General features: G+C 32.7%; 1 protein-coding gene across 4 annotated transcripts; it reads right to left on the bottom strand.

The window, feature by feature from the left end:
- Nucleotides 1-1,415: 1,415 nt before the first annotated feature.
- On the bottom strand, nt 1,416-16,667 carry LOC105346514 (uncharacterized). 4 transcript variants are annotated; one of them, XM_034448500.2, is made up of 6 exons: nt 16,570-16,667; nt 9,771-9,917; nt 5,379-5,638; nt 4,479-4,614; nt 4,002-4,208; nt 1,416-3,624 (listed from the first exon to the last, which is right to left on the bottom strand). In XM_034448500.2, the coding sequence occupies exons 2-6, from the start codon at nt 9,850-9,852 to the stop codon at nt 3,515-3,517; spliced, it is 795 nt and encodes a 264-aa protein (XP_034304391.2). In that variant the 5' UTR covers nt 9,853-9,917; nt 16,570-16,667; the 3' UTR covers nt 1,416-3,514. The 4 variants fall into 4 exon arrangements, with proteins under 4 accessions (XP_034304391.2, XP_034304390.2, XP_034304394.2 ...); XM_034448499.2 differs by lacking the exon at nt 16,570-16,667 and adding an exon at nt 12,574-12,756; XM_034448503.2 differs by lacking the exon at nt 16,570-16,667 and adding an exon at nt 12,574-12,744 and having other exon boundaries at nt 4,002-4,196.
- Nucleotides 16,668-17,189: the final 522 nt, after the last annotated feature.

Here is a 17,189-nt window from a genome sequence, read left to right as displayed (position 1 = left end):
TTTTTGTTGTTTTCATTTTCAAAAAAAAAATTAAATAGGGATGGCAATCAATAACCGGTTAACCGATAACTCGGTCGGAATGATGGTAACCGGTTAAAAATTCAGTAATCTAAAAAAATCAGTAATAGGCAAATCGTATAAAAATAATTATATAATCTATATTTTAAATGCAATTTCAAAATAAATTTTATTTTTTTTGTCTTTCGAAACCTCTATATATTATCTAATTAAGTTAAATTTGGAGACCGTTGAGACCCCAGGGCTAAGCTCTTGGGATGGGGTGGTAAATATGTGTTAATTTTAATGATTAAGACACCAAAGAAGGATACTAATATCACTAGCTGCATGTTGAGTACCGTTACAATCAATGCGTTTATTTCGTGTTTTTCCTTTTTACATGCGATATCAATATCACTATGATCCGAAAAGATAATTTCTAGTATTTCAAATGGAAATCTATCACTTCTCATGGCCATACTTTGTTTCGCGAGGTTGAACTGACTGTGTTGTGAAATTGCTTTCTATGTTATTTATAAGTTATTAAAAAATAATAATAACCTTTTTACAAATTCTCTGTGTGTTTTCCCAGCTAGCAGCACATCGTTGGCCCAATCTCATAATACGGTTGTATTGTCGCCGTTTGGTTACATTTATCAGTTTATTAAGCCAACGGTGGCCCAACACCAAATATTGATAGTTGGTGATGTATTATGGGGCCAACTTGGTTGGACTTACTGTTGGCATATGATCACAAAACTCTTGTAGTTAGAAAGAATATTTGTTGGGGAATTAAAATAGGCCCTAAGTTTGCCAAATGTCATGAATCAGGCTAATCATTATGGGTAAACAACATCTGGGCCACTTTTCGCAACATCATACCCGCGCCATTTTTCATTTGACATGTTATGCATGTATATTATATTTTGCAACAAATCAAAAATTCATTCTCATTAATGTCTTTAACTGAATGATATAAATTGATCTTCATGTACGTTTTCCAATTATAGATCTTATCCTATATTGTAGATCCCTAATTAAACGCGAGTTATTAATATCCACGTAATATCGCGAGAAGTAAATTTCGTGAATTTTTCAATCTTGCTTCTATTTTTTGGATGGATGTTAACTACATGAAACTATTAGAAAAATTCGGCATTCGCGATTTTATGTTCCTGCAACTTGATAGAAAACGGCGGAATCACGGATTTAAGTACTTACGTAAAATAAGGAATCTACAGTACCTATTGATCACTGATCTATATATCTATTTCATAGCGATCAAGAAACAAGTTCGACAACTTACAATTAAATATTTCTCATTGGCACTGATGTTAGAGAGAGGAGGTTAATTAATGATATTCAGAGGAAGCCAAGAACCCGGCGAAAACTCAGTCGATAAAATTATAACACCAACAAAACATGGCTCACTGTTTTATGTAAACATTAAGAGCACTTTGAAGCACAGATAATCCTTATATAAACTCAAAAGTTATCAACATGTGATCACATTTAGGCATGTATCATATTTCCAACCTAATAGCTTCATAATATAAGACTAGCCTGCAGTCAGGCTGAACAAATTATAGTTCTTGTAACACGTATACATGAACATCAATGTTAGTCATATGGCCCATTGCATCATGTGTATATATAGCTCTATACAATATAAATCAGATTACAATGACAAATATTGGATCAGCATAAATTAAAATATGCATTTTGTAAAAGAATGATATGCCAATTTTGTGGACCTCTGATTTACACAAAAACATATTAAATGAGACAGTTGAAGTATTCATTAATGCAGTGTTCTGCCAATGATTGTGAAATACTGATATTGTACAAAAGCCAACTTTTATTCATTAAATTTGTGTGTGAGAAATTTTGCAAGAATTTTGAAAGTCTCATTGTTGCTGATATTGGTTGCCCTGAACAAGATATTAAATGTCTCTTACAATTGTCTAAAACTACCAACATAGGCTTGGTCATGCAAAATAGTTCCCCATAATAATTTTATCAATGGGTAAACCAAAAATAAAGTCATCACAAATAAAAGTTGGTTTACAATCTAGTGTAAACTGTGATAAGTCAATGTACAGAACAAAAAAACTTGGCTAAAACAGCCCTTAAAGTCACAAATTAATATTAGTACTAGTAGTTATATGTTCATAAATGCTTAATCAAAAGCCTCAATGCCTACAAGTTGTCTTAAGATTTAATACAGCTGAATAAATCATGTAAATAACATTTTAAGCATTCCATACATAACCTACATGTTTTTGCAGTTTCAGTTAACTACTCATACAAAAATCTGCGAAGTAAATAAACTGCACTACAGGTACTTGCATCTGGTAATTACAAATAAATACTATAAATAAGCAACAATTAATTTGTTTTGATTAGTTCTACATCACAAAACTGCTTCAAAAAGTAACGTAAAATAAAAATCTGCCAATAACAACATGCTTTAAACCTATGAGAATACAACAGCTATATCAAATAAATAAATACACACAATTCATCGGGCATCATCTGACATTGTCTCTGCTTCCTCTCAATATCTGACGCCAATCAATGTTATACACACAACTTTGCTTTAGTGAAAATCAATCTAAACTTTTTGCAGTTCTGACAATTCAATGATGACATCTCAAACTTGCATCTTACAACAAAAATAAATCATTTTTATTCCTTTGTTTCTATGAACCCAGGGTAAGTTAAAACACGATATACAGACATACTAAAATAGTTTCTTTGTTTGGTGGCATTTATGGGTTATATCAATCTTCCTGGTAAATTTTCTTCTGTTCCAGTGAATTATCAGTTAAATACACAACTTTTCTCATCATTGAATACCCACATATTTCATCAAAAGGTGTCCATTGCACATTTTTTCTTATGAACATTACATATAAAAAAATCACCTTTGGAGAAACATGAAATCAGAACATGAACCGAATCTGTATTATCTATTCCTTATTATAACAATAATGGTATGTATCTGAATTTTAGCCACACTATCTTTAAACAAACATACAAATTCCACTGTAAATTCATATTTACTGCATCTGTAGCATCAATATAGGAATGGCATTAAATGAGATGATAACAAATGAGTCCATTGTCTAAATTAAATCACTCAAAAATTTTCTCAGAAAAAATAATCATATAAAACTAAGTAAATCTGAATATTCATTGCATTATCTTCATGGCACATCCATATATGAAATAAACTGACATGTTCAATCGCGGAACTCTAAAAATCAAATATAAAAGATGTTGTTCATCATATAAAGCAAATAACATGATTCATATTAAGAAAAAAATAATAACTTTTGGTAAAGGTGACAAAACATGGCTTCCTCGGTGAACATATTTTTTTTCACAAAAAGTTATTGTTTTGAGGCCATTATAAAAATAAAACTGCTGCATCCCTGTTTTGAGTAGATGAGTTTATCTTGTCCTGGCATGAGTTATCTCCCTGTCATGGAATCTGTTATTCCTTTGGCTTTTGCTAGACGGGCTCAGGTTTGGGTTGGTAAGGTGGAGGGGGCTCGTTTGGAAACTGTCCGTAGCTATTCAGTATGTGGTGATGCATTTCCACATCAGAGTCCAGGGGAGGAGCTGTCAACAGAACATTGTGTATCAGCTATTGTAACAATTTTATGCTAGTGTGAACAAATAAAACATTGTGTATCAGCTATTGTAACAATAAATAGGCTAGTGTGAACAAATAAAGCATTGTGTATCTGCTACAGCAACAATAGATGTGTGGAGACCTTATATTACTACATACTTCAGACTACCATAATTATTTGTGAAATAACTTGATTAAACTTCAGTCATGCAGTCAAGTAAACTATTTATGCCAGCATAAACTGAAGCTGCATCAAATTCAGGATAAGCCTAACAACTTAATCTTGAGCCATCTTCAAGAAAAGCATTAAAATTTATAAGAATTTCTACAAAAACACCTCTGTTCATTTAGGATGAACACCTACCCGAAGGCTCTGGCCCAGTCTCCAGTAGTCTCCCCTGAGCACCAGAGCGAGGCTTGCTGTTCTTCTTTTTGAACACCCTCCCGTGGTGCCTGTCCTTCCTGCAGCAGAGGACGATGACCACCGCTAACACCACGATGACAATCACCACACCCAGAATCACGCCCACAATCATCCACAACGACATTATGATCTCATCTGAAAAGGCACCTGTGTCAATGCTAATCATTAAAGTAGATGCAATAGGAGGGCAATTGATTGCAGCTAAGATTTTTTAAATTAATGATACTAATCTTATAAAGGCACCATTTTTAATGCTTATTCTTAAAACAGATGCAAAAGGAATGAGATTAAAAATAAAAGAATGCCATCACATTTCAGGTTTGTTTATATATATATCTATAGCTGGTATATCAGCACAATAGTAACAATGTGCTGTTCTAATGTAAATCAAACATCAGAAGAACACGAGACACTAACTCTTCATGGTTTTAGGGACCACCTGCAGCAGCAGACTGTAGCCCTGAGCGTCGATCCGCTCCTTGTACAGTTGGAGTGTAAGATAACGGTCCGTGCTACACACGATCTGAGGTGAGTCTTGGCAACTGTAGTGTCTCTGCAAGACAAAACTCCATGCTTCATACACATTATGAATTATATATCCAAATAAAATTTCCAACAGAATATTATTGTAACTACAACAGTAGCCTTGTATTTTGATTTAAAAGTTTAACTGGCTTTTTACTTTCGATGCACATGCTCAACAGGTTTCCCCATTTTTCAAAAGAGTACCACATATGGTCTCAGAATTTGTTAAAATTAAAATTATGGTTTTCAAAGTTGGTTTTTTTTCCTTAAATTACATCACTTGATCTTTTAAATTTCCATGTGGGTTATTTTGATCAAACAAAACATTGAATTGCTAACTGTCAAAACTCCCAGTTTTGAGTTTTCCAGAATTTCTCCCTACTTTTGCAACTGTATAACCTAATATTTTAAGTGGAGTACATTCCTCTAGTAAAAATACGAAACGTCAAATCAAACATTGCTATCAAATGCATCTGTTTCTAAATTTACACTATGTTAAAATCAATGTTGAAAACAGTAAATTCTAATCTTATCAATTCTACATCAGAAAATTATTCACTAGCATACACCACTACACAAAGTGGCGCATATATATATATATATATATATATATATATATATATATATATATATATATATATATATATATATATATATATATATATATATATATATATATTCACAATTTTTAGACTCAACTTTTTTTTTAAATACATGCATGCCCCATTGTACATCTTTTTTTTCTTCTTTTTTTTTAACTGCATTTGTAGATCTATCCCATTTAGTACTTACAAATAGACACTCATCTTTTGGCTGCCTAGCAAAATCTATTGGCTGGCTTTCTTGGAACACCTTGAAGTTAACACTGCAGTCATCGATGACGAAGTTGTTGAATTTGACACACAGTTGCTGGTCCCTTGCGGCTCTGAACCTTAGGGAGCACCGCATGGTCTGGTAAGCCTGGCCGCTGCCCTTAGCATGGACCAGGTACCCCTCATCATGGACCTCAAAGAAGGAAGACTGCTGGCAGGTTCCATAGGAGTCCATGTACACTGAAAGTCACCAGGGAACTGTTAGGATAGGGGACCGTCTCCACATACATTTTGTTGAGGAAAAAATGTAATTTAAAACCATTCTTGTAATTTGTAAACCAGTAATATACATGTCTTCTAAAATAGGACAATATTTATTGTGTACATTACATGTACATTACATGTACATGTATATATGAATTCATGCATTCTATTTGATGGGTAATTACCATCAGACATACAATGATTAATGAGCTATCATAAGCAAATAAATCAAAATTTATTACTATATCATTATACAATATAAGATAAATATTAAAAAGAAGAACCATAACTGATGTAAAAAGATACTGGTCATTCAAAATCAACTACTGGTATTTGGTCTACAAATCTCTCTTAACCCTGAATTCATGAGCAGTATAGTATTTCTGATTTCTGTATTTAGTCTGTAACCTTTAATCTGTTGACCCTTTAACTATTAGCAGTAGGAGATTCCTGATTTCCCTGTAGTGGTTGCATTGTGTGACTACTGTCCATTAGGTAGTGTCTGTTAGGTGTAGATATTGCCCTTCCTATTCAGATTCTGAAACTGACGACCTTGACACCGTAAATCAATCGTAAGGTCTCCTCTCTTATAAAGACTGACCCAGGAGCCTATCACGTTAAGTCCCAAAAGAAGCTAAATTTTTTTGCTTGCTCTATATAAATAATTATTGTTGAAGAAGCTAAAAGACAAGTACGGTAATTTCCAATGTGGAAATTGTTGTTACTTTGTATGTTTTGAATATTTATCCTTAGTTTGTGAACATAAAAAAATGATTCTGTTTGGTATACCACTGCAATCTATAATATATAAATAATTGTATTTTAGAAAATTTAATTTATAACTTAGTCAGCCTTAATTTCTGTCTTTAGATAAGGTTATGATGTCTAATGTGCACAAATGTTTTCTGGTGTTTGTAATAGCCTAGTCACGGGGCCAGTCCCTGGCTATAACAGCTATAAATAATAGAACGCTTACATCTCCACCAACCTTTACTTGACCTACTTATATGCAGGGATGGGGTCATTTACATTCGAAAGTAATTAATTAAATTACAATTACTTGCATAAATCCTTCAATTAAATTACCATTACCATTACATGGATTTTCAAATGTAATTAATTAAATGACAATTACTTTGCAAATGTAATTAATTAAATTACAAATTACATTTCAGAAAAATACATTTATTGAATTGACATGAGTGTACAAATTTTGTCAATGAAAACTGGTTTAGCTACAACACCTACAGATGTTCTCAACTGCATTTAATGCTCATTCTCGTTCACTATTTATGTCCCCTAACCTACATCTATCATGTCTATAAGTCTTTTCTTGGACACTGAAACTCAACATTTACATCCACAATTCTTCCTACAAACACATTGGAAAAATACAGGTAAAACGGGGATAGAGAGCAGGCTATAGTTGTTATCACAATTCACACCTATTGGTCTAATGGTCATTATTGGAACCAACCAAGTGAACAGATTTGGCAATAAAAACTTGAAAACCATATTGAAGCCATAGCTCAAGGTCAATTAAAAAGCATGACTTCATAATTTATGCAATTCATTAACAAATAACATTGATTTTAATTGTAAAATAAACAGATAATTTTTATCCAACTCAATAAGAAACATAAATTATTCCAATAAATAATAAACATTTTAAGGAAAAGAGATTGAGCATACCATCAAAATAATTTGGTCTCTAACAAATTAATAAATATTTGTCACATTGATATTCATAGATTTGGGATCCTTATGATTAGATCGTCATTCATTAAAAAAGTTTATGTTAAAAACATGTATATCTAATAATAAACAAACAATAAGAGTTAATGCATTTAACAATTCTTCCTAACTTGACAGCTACCCTAGTGTCTGTCTTCTTTGCTTGTTTAATACTGATGTACTATAGGAAGTGTGGGAGACAATGGATAGGGGACATGCAAATTTCTTATTCACATAATACATCAGTGAGTAATTGAATGTAATTGAAAAAGTAATTTGAATTACCGGTACATGCCTTTTTTGAAAGTAATTAATTAAATTACCATTAAATGTAATTGAAAATATTGTCAATTACACATTACTTTTAATTACATCAACAATTGTAATTAATTACACTCAATTACCATTACAAATTACCATTACCCCATCCCTGCTTATATGATACATGAATACCGATTTATTCTTGTGTATCTTGGAATCAATATGAGTGGTCCTTTGGTGTCTAGTTTCTGGTCTCCTTACCATGTAAGCCTAAATGAATTGCCCAGCAAAGTGCATAATTCTAGTACCAGATCAGTTATAAACCTGATATTAGTAGTATATATACTAGGTACATCTGGACCTTCAATAATAAACAGGGGTCATCTACCAGCCAAAGTGTGAAGTGAGCAAGGCCACAAACAGATTTTCTATAGAAACTTATCCTGGCTATGCATTGATATACCTCTATAAAATATTAGAGGTAAATATGTAGATTTTCAATTGTCAATGACCTCCCCCCCCCCCCCCAAAAAAAAAAAAAATGAGAGGCCCATAGACAACATTGCTTATCTGTGTTGAACTGTAATACAAGCACCTCACTAGATTTCAATACAATAACATGAGCCATATAAATGCTTACTGAAATGAGTCTTCAGTCGAAAAGCTGAAGTGTTTCCTCTACTAAAAGTAAGAATATGTTTGATGGGATATTAACTAATGATCTTGAACATTTGAGATCAGAAGGAAGCTGTTGTGTCTGCCACGCTTCCTTCTCAACATGCTCTTTTTTATAGGAACACTTCCGAGGCAGGAAGAAGTAATAATCAAATGTTATGAGCTGAGTATCTTACTGCAATTTTGTTTAATTGATTTTTTGTATTTACATTTTTCTTGATGCATTCTACCACCCTAGGGTTCTTTGTATGTTTTTACAAGGTATTTATACATAAATGTCACACAAACACAAATAAGCTCTTTGCAGCTTTTTTTTTTTCTTTTTTTTTATATCAAAATCTATTCAAATTGGTCTAGTAGGTATGGAATAATTTCCTATATTCAAAAAGTCACTCTTATACCTGCGGGTATGCTAAAATTCTATTCCCCTTGTAACCATTTACATAACTAAATTTTGTCTAACTTTATATGCATCTTAAGGCTAAATGAGTCATTCACTACTGGTAATCAATTCAAAAACAGATGTGTTTTACATTTAACCCAGGTACAGAATAAACCAGCTTCTTAGGTAATTGTACAGTGTAAATATCAAGCTTTGTGAGGAGGTTGTATCAACATGCAACTTTTTTGGGATGGCTCCTAAAATACTGATAGTAAATTATTTAACAATGAAATAGTGGTTGGGAATTCCAACTTGCATAAACATATCTATATGAATAAATGTAAATAAATAAATGCAGAAAAGAAGAAAACTTACTGAAATCAAACTGCAGGAAAAACTGAAGCTTAGAAACAAAACTACAAAATAAAAAGGTCATGCAAATTACAACATCAAATCATATGAACTCAATTTAACAAATAAGTAAAACTTAGTTTTCCTACAACACAAAAATCAATACACTGTTTGTAAAACTTGATCTTTCAACAGAGGGTGTAAGAAGAAAGAAATAAAAATCAGAAGTACATAAATATCATGATTATAATCTAATTATAACGAAGTCCTGGCATTTTAACTTGGTGAAAGAAAGGAGTTTCTAGCATCCATTTCTTGTTAATGAGAAAGGAGTTTTGACTGGCGCAATCCCAATCCATCACTTTAGTTTAGGCCTAACTTAAGTAGGATTTCATGTTTCTATAATGAATGAAAAATTCCAAAACCCAAGAGGTTTTCTCTCTAAGACTATCTAAAGGTAATGAAAGTCATTTAGTTTGTTTAATCTCAGAGATTTTATATGGTTTTATCCTATCTTATAATTTCTTTATCATAAAATTAAGATGAAGAAAATCTTTAAAACTCCAAGAAAAGGTGGCAAAACATTATGTAGCAGACAATTTTTATGAGTTGATTTGACACACGGCATATAATATCATATACTACAACAAACAAACACATACACAAAGACAACAGGCAGAGATTTGTTAGAAATTCATAAATTACTGTCTATAGCTCCAATGTCGGTCGCTAGGGTGGAGGATATCAGGAGAATCAGGGGGTAGAGTGCAGCTGGGCGGGGCTCCATCCTGTTCCCTGGGAATTCCCCGTCCTATAATCTCCTAATGGACAGTACACTTCACATCATGTGTCCTACAACAACGTCGTTATATAAGTAACATACAAGTTGCTGTCCTTTAAAAAAGGACTACAATACGTGGACCATTTGCATGTGTTTCCAACGAAAACGTGAAAGCCTTAAAATTATCAGAGATTCCAGAGAATCTAGCCCTCTGCTTTTAACCACTTAATTTGTACGTTGTATTGCGTATACATGCATGTATAGCCCTGATTTTTTTATCTCAGAATTTAAAGGATTCATACTTCTAAAATAATTATGATCTATCTATGAATGAAGTTTGCATGTATGGTATCAGGCATTCGGTGAATTCTGCTATTTGTACACACATTACGATTCGCTTTACTTTATTAACTATGCAGTGACAGCTTTGTGTAAATTAAAAAATTTCATATTTTGATGCATTTTTCTTGAGATTTAAACTTTTATAGTGACATAATTATTCAATCATACTTAAATGCTTAAAAAATTTAATCGGGAAGTTCTCTAGCCTCGCCTACTATAAATGTAAAGTTAAGTTACATGTGTATTCGGAAAGCAACAAAACATTGCAAATTATGCTATTTGATGCATGTTGTAGTTTCGGCATAGCATTAACTTATTTCATAATACTGATAGTTCATATCACATGCCAATCATTTCTTTAAAAGGAATACTTTGTTTCTATACTGTTTACCGACAACTTTATAATTACAGCGCCTTTGAACTTATATATGCATATGGCAAGGAATCCCGATCCCGATTCAGATAAACTTGTGCTAGCCTGGTTCCCTGAGCTACCCATTATGCACAGGAACCAGGCTAGCTCATGCGCAGACTGAATTTTCCCCATAGCATCCGGTTTAACCTCGCTTATATATTTTCTGCGTGGACCTCAGGGTCCACGCAATAAACCACATCATGTGTCCTACAACAACCCGTTATATAAGTAACATATAAACCACATCATGTGTCCTACAATTGAAAATCTAAATATTACAGAGAAATACAGGACTCGGTATCAATCTGTCTGACTCAAAGAGCAATAAAATAAAGCCTCTATTATCGATTCATTATTCATACTCTTATATCCCTTGAGATATGCTACTCAAAGACAAGGATGGGTAAATTTACATGGCATCCAAAAGTTGTTTCACAGTACTGCCATAATGCTGTGTTCCACTTATCACTGAAACTTGCAATCTGAGGACACAGAAAAATTAACACATTATAATTTCTAGTCAATAACGGAGTGAGAGAAGTGAGGTTTCAATCAATATGTTACTGTAGTAATAGAGACCAGTCACCTGCTGCTTATCTGTCCCTCCTCTCATTCCAAAGTATGTGTACTCAGTATTAATATGCAGAAGTATGTGCAACACATGTTTACCTTGTGTAACAGGTGATGAATATACAACAGATGTTTACCAGCCTCTGTATACTGTACAGCAAGAAAAAAAGGTTTACCAATTTTTGAGATGTGCATATATTAATACCTATTTTTTTTTTTTTATCTTCTTGCATAGGAGCTTGTATTGATCTCTGCATTGTTGATTGCATGTATATTATGGTTTGTATCGTATAAAGTCATGAAATCTCCCATTAGAGAAATTAATAGGTGAAAAGTATCTCATCACACTTCCAACATCAATGATGCTTAAATGGACTCTCCCTAATAAATACATATACAGCCAGTCGTCGATATGTACCGTTATTACTGTATAAGTACTTTTTTATTCGCATATTTTAAAAACAAATTCTGGATCCATCTGACAGTCATGATTGAATACGTCAACAAAGAATATAACAGTAGTCAACAATTGGCTTAGAGCACTTGGTCCCAAAAGATAAATAAAAACACCAGCACTTACATTACAAATTTAAAGTACTAGCTTGTAGTACGACACCATCTTCTTTAAATATTCATGTATAATCATTAATGCTTTTCTACATAGAAGTTGATGTGCTGCATCGATCATAACAGAAAAGGCACCAGGTTTCTTGGTAGTGTAATATCAGTACTTGTACTAGAATATTTCCAAACAAGTGAAAAGCTGTCAATGTGACAGCAAACTGGGTTTTCTTTTATGTGAACTGTATCCATAATCCATGTCAACCCGTATCCAGTGAAATGGATAAGGTGAAAGGGTACCCTATATGCAATATTTTGCCAAAAAATGACTAAGTTCAAAAGCTTGTATTTTTTTTATCATAAATAATCGGAAATCAAAATCCTAGCAATATGCACACCTCTGATATATGTACAATTGATCTGCAAAAGAACAACTTCCCATCTTGAAAACTGTAGGAGGAGTTATCCGTACAATGAGGGTACCCTTTTGGCAGCCGCCCACCCGCCCTTTTCACCATTTTTATAAGCGGATTTTTCCATTGAAAAACCCGGTTAATAAAATTGTTTCAGTCTGATCAAGCCCATGAGTGAAGTTCCTCCACTTAATTTTGTATACAATGTACTACCAGAAAAGAAAAGCATTAGCGCTCTCTCTCTCTCTCTCTCTCTCTCTCTCTCTCTCTCTCTAACTATAAAAGTAATAATTGTTAAACAAACAAAACCTATTGACAAAACAATTATCTAAGAGTCCTGCCATGACATGGCATATTGACCAATCCTAGCTGTTATCTATACAATACATAAACAATTAGCCACAATACTCTAAGTTCAATACATACTGGTAGGAGTGAAAAGTAATCCAGCAATTCAAATCCAAAAACTCTCTAGAATCATTTAACTGTCTGCACTGAAACAGAACCCTGCTGGAACTTGCTTTTGTTTTGTTTTTTCTCATACAGTAAAGAGATCAACAGTAAGACTGGGATCAATACCTCAACATCCCCTAGTTAAGCAGCGGTTCTATTAATCAATGAAGCACTGAAAGCTGCCAGGGCCTTTCCTTGTGGCCATTGTATTAAAAGGCATCAACAAGATCGGCAGATCAATCAATCAGGCAAATACACAGATATAAAAGGAGCCAGATCAACAAGTACCAACATGGAGGCGCAAAACAGCTCCACATGGAGGACCTGAAAAAAAATGATACTGGGGGCTTTGATAACTTTGATTATAGAGGACCTAATAAGGCACAATACCTCAATATACATATTCTCTAACATTCAATATATGGAATACCTTAAAAACTTATTAGGAATGATGAAATTCTGTCCTGATTCTGCAATTATCAGGCTTCACTGTCACAAACAAAATTTGAGGTAAAACTGAGAGTTGAGGCTCAGAGAATAAAGTTAATGAAGTTGATGATGGCCAGGCCAGTATTTTTATTTTCTGTGCCAGCTTTCTATTTCTGTACCTTTTTTAATGATTTTTCTATAAATACCGATATACATATCTATCAATTCAGTAAAAACAGTGAACTTTATTATTACTTAATGGAGTTAATATTGCTCCCAATATTTTCACTATCTGAAGAATAAAGAAAAAACATTTAATTATTGCAGAAATTTACGATGGAAAAATCTGTTATCATTGAATTTAGTGGTTTTCAGAAGTATTTCCTGCAATTTTTTAACATTAAGCCACCCAAAATTAATTCTCCATTTCACGCCACCTCAAAATATAAAACCTATAAGCAGTCTTCGAAATAACCCGGGAGTCCGATGCCCAGGGCCTGGTAAATTTGCAGGCGGGCATGTAAAATTGCCAAATTACATGCCCAGAGGGCATGTGTAAATTTTCTGTCAATGTACAATATGTTTACTTGCCATTTCTTCCATCGTACCCAAGTTATTCGCGTAACTTGCTTTGTGCAGTCTACATTCTTGGTACGACTTGTCAAATAAGCGTCAATCATAATCATTGAAGTGTTTAGTAAAACCTATTGTATATATGTTTGCTAAATTATGAGACGAACAACGCTGATAAAATTGATATAAAACCTTTATTTAATATTTATTTTGGTTGCACAATACATGTACCGGTAAATATTAGAATTTTGAGTTGGGCATGTAAAAATTTGAGTGGGCTGGGTTAAAATGATGGGTCTACATGCCCGAAGGGCATGTGCTGAAAAAAATTTGTCGTGAAGACTGTTATAAGGGAGGGCAATAAATTCAAAACAAACACAGTTTTCCAACAAATGATTACGGTATTATTCAATCACATTAATACAAATACAGTGATTATTCAAACTACATATAGATACTTTTTTAATAGTGATCTTTCCTGATAATAGCATTGATTATCTGATTTATCTGTTGTTCATAATGTAAAAAAAAACAGCTTTAAAAGCTTTAAAATGTTTCTCACTTCTCTTGATCCAGCTTTTGAATACATGTATTAACATTTACTAACTTTCATCAACATCTGGGCTGCGTTTTACAAAAGAACTTACGACAAAATTAATGAATGTTTATTAATCACAAAACTATTCAATGTTTTATTGTAATATCTGTAAAATATAATAATAGAAATCAAAATATTTGTAAATAAATGGTTTGATATAAATTTTGTTCATTTAAGTCCGTTTCATGAGACTGAAAATATTTACGACTTTGTCGCAATTTTTTGATAAAACGCAGCCCTTGTATTAATTTACACCGAAATCATTTTACATGTACTGCTAAATTATCAGTGATTATTACTTTACTATTAACAAGTCTATTTGTTTATTTAGAAAGTTCAAATTCTGTTTTTATTTTAAATGATAAAAATACTTGCACATCCCCTTAAATGACCTAATAAAATCATAATGATTGTAGATTCTTTGCTTTGATTAAATGCAATATAAATCATCTTGCTTAAATGACCATTTTTAACAATCATGTAAACTATTTTTTTTTATGGTAGGGAAAGTGAAGAACTGTTATTTGGTGCAAGGAAATCATTAAATGTTATTTATTTATAAGATATACCGGTATCCATTATGCTCAGACTCTTGTTTACATAGCCACCTGGGAAAACTTAATCTGGAATGCTCATCTGTATATTGTTACTAGGATTAAGTATTCACAGCATTTCCATTCCCTGTTTCGTTTGTTGCCTTGTTATATCTTGATAATAAACGTAAGTACGAATTGTAAGTAGTTCTTGGTTAAAATTTGTAGTAAGAGACACTTATAGTACATGTACATGCACTGTAAATTCCTAATTAAACACAAGGAATTAACATTCGTGTGCATAATTGTGAGAAGCACATCTTGCAGATTTTAAAATCTCGTTTTTTTTTCTCAGGCAGATGTAAACTATTTGAAATTATGATGAAAATTTTCTGTTCATGATTTTTTTATTCCTGCGATTTGACGCAAAATTATTGAATAGCGGTATGTCAAATTTTTCAAACGTCCAGAATAGCTAGCTGTTACAACTGTGATTGAAAAAAAGGATACCAGAATTTTATTATGTCAACATTGCTACAGTGTAAAAAAAACTATACACAGCTATTATGAATGAATTTCCATTTTGATATCAATATGATTTGTGATGATACAATGTCAGGTAGAACTTCATAATCTCATTATCTGACAAAAAGAAATGTAATTTTCACAAAATTAAAACTGGAACTGAGTCTGAATGATTTGTCACAGAGAAATATATATATATACAGACCTAACAAAAGTAAGTATTCACCCTGATAGACTAATTTGAAAATTACAAATGAACAATTAATGTTGAATTTTTAAAACATTTTGAGACAGGTCTGTCTTCTCATCAATAGCACAGATAAAATACGGTGTACTATAGGACGATGCCGATTGAAATGTCGAAACATTAAATTGGTATTCTTTGCATGTGCATAATATGATTGGCAACTTTTTGGGATTTATATTAGTCTTAAAACACTTAAAATGTCCAAAATGATTGTTGAGGATAAAGCCAGAGCCATTGGGATCACATCATATTTGGTGTCTGCATTGTGCAAAGACAGGTTGTGCTCACTTTATACTTGCTGTTTATTTTGTCCTTGACATTGTTTTAAATATTAAGCACTCAAAAGAAACATTATTTTGATGTAATTTTCTCTTCGGTCAGTGAAACGTTACAATTCCATTGACAACCTAACACAATCCTAAAGCTGTATGAAAAATTCTGAAGTGTTTATAATATTAGGCACATAGAATTTTGGTTCAGTGTATTGTATGAAAAATTCATATTGATCACAAATAAATTACTAAATTACTCAGACAAAAACTTGTTTCTTCGTGTTCATGTTGGTTTCAGTGAAAAATTTTCAAATATTAATGTAAATCAAATAAATTCCTTCGGCTAAAAAACTATTTTTGTAATAGGAGTTAGAAATTTATCAGTAAGGTCAATAGAAATCATTCGATTGCCTTCATGCCATGAGCTAATATTGATAAAATTTCGAAATCGTGGGATTTCATATTTTGATACATGTATAAATGAAAATATAATGAAGTCTGTACTTTGCTAACAATACCTGATACCATACCATCAGGTCCATTACAATCTCTAAAATAAGAATTTTAAACAAACAAGTAAATAAATAAATAACCATCACTTGATTGTACTCATCAACCACCGGCTCCTATAAAACTTGAACTCCTCTTCAGCCTCTTGTCAAATTCGAGACTGGTTGAACGACTGCATGGTGTACCATGAACCAGATATCAATAACTTAATTAACATTGGGTATCATGATTCCGTAACAATTTATCTAAATCTGCAATAATTCTAGACAAGAGACACGTTACCTGACAGACAGCACAGAAACAATGCAGGTACACACACATTCCAGCATCAGCAGCAATATTCTGCCGCCAGGTGGCGTATTTTGGAATGAATAACGTACAAAACGAAACCCGACACAGAATAAATAGTTCCGGAAATACATTTGTCAAACTATGTAAAAATGTTTTGAAATTATTGCCGAAACAATGCAATCTAATTAAAATTAGACTTGTGAAACAATGTCAAATTGAATAGAGAACAGCGCTATGATATATAATTAATATATAGAAATAATAATGTGTGTCTTTTACATGTATATTTTAATTATGCATTTGTGTTTGCTACATTTTCTAGAGCGTTTCCCCTCAAAGTTTTTCGTAGGATTTTCGCCATGCACTGTCTACATTTTCAGTCTTTACTATACAGCTATATGCCTAGTGAGGGTTATTTTAAATTTAGGCTGATTTCAGTCATATATCATGTATTCCCAGGAATAATTTTATTTGTACGTTGTCGGGGTAACCCCCCCCCCCCCCCTTCCTGCTGGGGGTGGGGGGGGGGGGGTGCTGGAAAACTCTTTTTAAAAAGTACATTGTCGCTACCAAACTATTTGATTTAAACCTAAATGAACGAATCTGTCTTC

This window comes from Magallana gigas, chromosome 4 (genome assembly GCF_963853765.1).
Source record: "Magallana gigas chromosome 4, xbMagGiga1.1, whole genome shotgun sequence".
In the NCBI taxonomy this organism is placed as follows: domain Eukaryota; kingdom Metazoa; phylum Mollusca; class Bivalvia; order Ostreida; family Ostreidae; genus Magallana; species Magallana gigas.
Note: the sequence above shows the minus strand (reverse complement) of the source record. Positions and strands in the feature narration are given on the sequence as shown.